The following is a 4362-nucleotide window of genomic DNA, read 5'->3' as shown; positions in this document are numbered from 1 at the left end:
GCCTTGAATGCCATGAGGGCTAACCTGCCCTCGCCCTTTAGCAGTTGCGTCGGGCCTCGTTTTGTTCTAACAGACTTGCTCGATGATCCAGAAGGCTAAAAGAAAAAAATTATTCGTTAATAAGTGCAATACAAATAAATGAATGCATCTAGGGATGAACAAAGACTAATTGATACATAAATATACACCTCGCCGGAGTTTGTGATGGACACTTCGTTGTCTCTTCTAATTTGTTCAGACTCAAGTCCCTCGCCGAAATCATTCAGAAAGTCTTGGAACTCGTTGTCATCTCCATCGGGTTCCGTACCACGGGCACTATCATAGATCAATTTCTGCACCGCTTCTTCCCCCTCCTCATCTCGGACGAAGGTGCCGTCCTCCAAACCTCAATGTCACTGCAAAATTAAGAAAGCAATTAATAGCATAATCCTGTGAAATACAAACACATATGCCCTCCTTTTGAAATGAATATGCCAAACAAAAACACAAGCAAGCATTTGTTGAAAGCTATAAAACAGTAACAACGATACAAAGCCCCCCATCCAAGTAGGGCGGTGGCATCGGCGGCGGTGGCATCGGCACATTTCAATAGCATTTCTAGGGAGGTGGCATCGGCGGCGGCTCCAATGTTCCCACGCGAGGTTTCGGGGCGCGTCTGCGGCATCGGCGAGGCTACTATTAAGTTGTTCATCCTCTTATTTTTCTGGACCATAGGAATATTATTAAGTTGCTCTAAAATTGTATGGCGGCGCTACTACTAGCCGGATTGGACTCATCGAGTATACGGCGGCGCTGCTACTAGTCGGCATCTCCTATGTTGGTATGGCGGCGCTGCAAGCTATTGACAATAATTTAGCAAGCTGAGCGAGCCGAAGCTACCGTCCGGCGAGCCGAAGCTGTGGCGTCTGTTCTACGAAGCATCTCCTATGTTCTACAACCGCGTGCTCGTACGCGTGCTCCGCCGCTTCACAGCGACCATGTACGTCGCGTTGTTCGACGCGCGGTGCAGCCACGACGCCGCCCACAGCAGCTCGTCGTGGTACCCGGAGTAGGAGCAGTAGTAGGGGCACACATCCGCGCTCAGGGAGTCGTTGTAGGAGCCGCTCTTGGCTGGGAACGACGCGGAGATCCCCGCCACGGCCCCCCCCCCCCCCGGCGCCTGCTCCACGACGGCCGGCAACGCCGGCGCCTTGAGCGTGCTGTGGCCGAAGTAGTAGGGCATGCCGTGCCCCGCCCTGTCCATCCACCGGCGGTACTCCGCCACCCAGGTGTCGGACGACCGGAGGTTGAGGTACAGCTCCTTGGTGGGCACCTTCTCCCTCATGAGCACCTCGTTCTGCGACGACAGGAACCCCATGTCCTGCTCGAACACCTTGCCCGCGTTCTGGTGCATGTACCACTTGGGCATCACCTTCAGCAGCGGCGAGGTGGCCGTGGACCCAAACCGCACAACCAGCATCGACTTACCCTGCCCTGCCGGCCGGCACAGGAAGTGCGCCGAGAAGCACTGCTCCTTGCCGTCCTTGTCCGTGTACTCGAGCGTGTTGGTGAGCACGCAGGGTGCCTCGAACCGGAGCACGCAGGGCGCCTTGAACCAGTGGCCCGCGAAGCCGCGCGCGGTGCGCTCGGCGACGTCGAACGCCAGCGGCTGCGCGTCCTCCCGCTTGGCCGTCCAGTCGGTGCGGTCGTGCGAGATGGGCACGTGCGCCGGCATCGTCGTCGTGAAGGCCATCGGCAGCCGTCCTCGCCCTCGTCGCTGCATTCCGTCGAGCACTTGGTGTGCGGTGTCGAGCGGTGGTGGGCGGCGGCGTGTGGCGCGGACGACCGGCCTCCAGCGGTGTCGGGTGGCGCGCGCGGCGTTGCAAGCGGCGGCGCCGCCACGGTCTCGCGGTGGCGACGCATCGGCGGCCGGTGACAGTGCCAGAGAAGGGGAGGGAGGCGATGGTCGGGCCGGCGGCGCACATACCTGCAGACGGCGCGAAGAGGAGCGGCGCCGTGGACGAAGGTGATGGCGACGGTGACGGCCTGCACAGCGTGGCGCGGTCGACGGCGACAGCGTGGACGACGGCGACGGCGAGCTAGCGGCGGAGCTTCGTCTTCACGCGCGTCGTCTGCGGATTTGGGGACAGCGTGAACGATTTGGGGATTTTGCCCGCGGCCAAGTGTGAAATCGAGCCGAACCCCCCTTTGGTACCGGTTGGTACCACCAACCGGTACGAAAGACCTTTCGTACCGGTTGGTGGTACCAACCGGTACCAAAGGGTTTTTTTGTTTTTGTTTTTTCTTTTACTGTTTTCTTTTCTTTTGCTGTTTCTTTTTCTTTTCTTTTTCTTTTCTTTTCTTTTCTGTTTCTTTTCTTTTCTTTTCCTGTTTCGTTTTCTTTTATTTTCTATTTCTTTTCTATTTATTTTTTCTATTGCTTTTCTATTTCTTTTCTTTTCTATTTCTTTTCTATTTATTTTTTTTATTGCTCTTCTTTTCCTTTTCTTTTCTATTTATTTTTTCTATTGCTTTTCTTTTTCTTTTCTTTTCTGTTTATTTTTTCTTTTCCTTTTCAATTCTATTTCTTTTCTATTTCTTCTCTTTACTCCCGCAACGAAGCCGTCCGCGCGGGAAAGTTTCCCGCCCCGACGTCGCGCGGGAAATTTTCCCACCACGACGCCGCGCGTGGGAGAAAAAAGGCGGGAAAGAAAGGGGCGGGAATAAAATTTTATTACGATTGAACTCGAATTAAAAGTACATAGCTCAACTGAAAATTAAGATACATGGCCAGATTTGACTGTTGGAGTCATTCATTCATACTCGTGCCTAGCCCTATAGTACTCGCCACTATAGTCGCCGTAGTCGCCGTCATCATCGTCGCTGGCATCGGGGTCACGGTAGTCGAACCTCAGCGGGAGAGCACACGTGGGCTGGGACTGAGGGTAGCGCAGGCGGGGGCCATGGTAGGCCATGACGCCCTGGAGAGTCCGACCGCGCCACCACAAACGACGGCCGGCCTCGGTGAAGTTCGAAGGAGGTGGGCCGCCCTCCTCGTGCCTGGCAAGCGCCCTCTCACGCCGATTGATGAAGAAGCTTTCCCAAGTCGGGCTGTAGTCAGGATGCCACTGGGGATTCCTCCGCTGCTCTGGCGTGAGCTCGAAGTAGTAGTGGTTCGTGATGGCCATCTCGCGCGCCACACCTAGAGGGACAGGAGGGACCGGTACGCCTCCGACGCTCAGCAACCAGCCGGTCGGGACGCGGTAGCCCGGCGGGCAGGGGTAGTTCAAGGCGCAAAGCGCCTCCACCTCCCGGGGGGTTAGAGATATGATGGAAGCCATGGGAGAGAATGATGAGGTTTGCAGATATGAGTCTAGATGTGATATGTAAATGGAGGCCAAGCCTACATATATATAGGCGGGATGACGGAGGCGGGAAGACAGAGGCGGGAACCGGTGGAAAGCGCGGGAAGAAAATAGGCGGGAACGCAATGGCGTGGCAAACCTTTAGTTCCGGCTGGTGGGTGCAACCGGTACTAAAGGTGGTTTTTCTGTCATGTAACAAAATTGTCGGCGGGATAAGGACGCGTGGGTAACCTTTAGTACCGGCTGGTGGGTGCAACCGGTACTAAAGGTGGTTTTTCTGTCATGTAACAAAAGTGTCGGTGGGATAAGGACGCGTGGGTAACCTTTAGTATTGGCTGGTGGGTGCAACCGGTACTAAAGCTGTCGGCAGGATAAGGATGCCTTGCTCGATGAGATAAAACATGTAGTGCACGATGCCCTGTCGGAGGAAGAAGACAATGTAGAAGCGGCGCCGTGCCTATAAAAGGAGCATCGATACGCCATGGCAAGCAGCTCAACAAGCCAACATGGATGGAGAGTTTCATCACCATGGATGAAGGAAAGGGTTGGGAAATCTCCCGTGGCGGAACTTGTCGAAGATGCCCTTGGTGCACACGCCCTATGGCATCTTCGGAAGTTCCGCCTCGGAAAATTTTCCCTGCAAGCCCGTGAAAGACTCCATCTCCTCTAACAATGTTGGGGAAAGGGTTGGGAAATCTCCCGTGGCGGAACTTGTCGAAGATGCCCTTGGTGCACACACCTTATGGCATCTTCGGAAGTTCCGCCTCGGAAAAATTTCCTTGCAAGCCCGTGAAAGACTCCATCTCCTCTAACAATGTTGGGGAAAGGGTTGGGAAATCTCCCGTGGCGGAACTTCTCGAATATGCCCTTGGTGCACATGCCCTATATATGGCATATTCGGAAGTTCCGCCTCGGAAAAATTTCCCTGCAAGCCCGTGAAAGCTACTTAACTAGTAAAACAAGCCAACCATCTCCATTGTTAATATCTTACATACAGTAACATCATTACACAAAAGTG

The 4362-nt window shown here is 54.4% G+C and overlaps 1 protein-coding gene across 1 annotated transcript; it reads right to left on the bottom strand.

Moving 5' to 3' along the window:
• Positions 1-931: 931 nt before the first annotated feature.
• Positions 932-1732, bottom strand: LOC127329474 (protein TIC 55, chloroplastic-like). The gene has a single exon (XM_071825683.1). It carries the CDS (start codon positions 1730-1732, stop codon positions 932-934), a length of 801 nt encoding a protein of 266 aa, XP_071681784.1.
• Positions 1733-4362: the final 2630 nt, after the last annotated feature.

The sequence above is a fragment of the Lolium perenne genome, chromosome 2 (assembly GCF_019359855.2).
Source record: "Lolium perenne isolate Kyuss_39 chromosome 2, Kyuss_2.0, whole genome shotgun sequence".
Lineage (NCBI taxonomy): Eukaryota > Viridiplantae > Streptophyta > Magnoliopsida > Poales > Poaceae > Lolium > Lolium perenne.
Note: the sequence above shows the minus strand (reverse complement) of the source record. Positions and strands in the feature narration are given on the sequence as shown.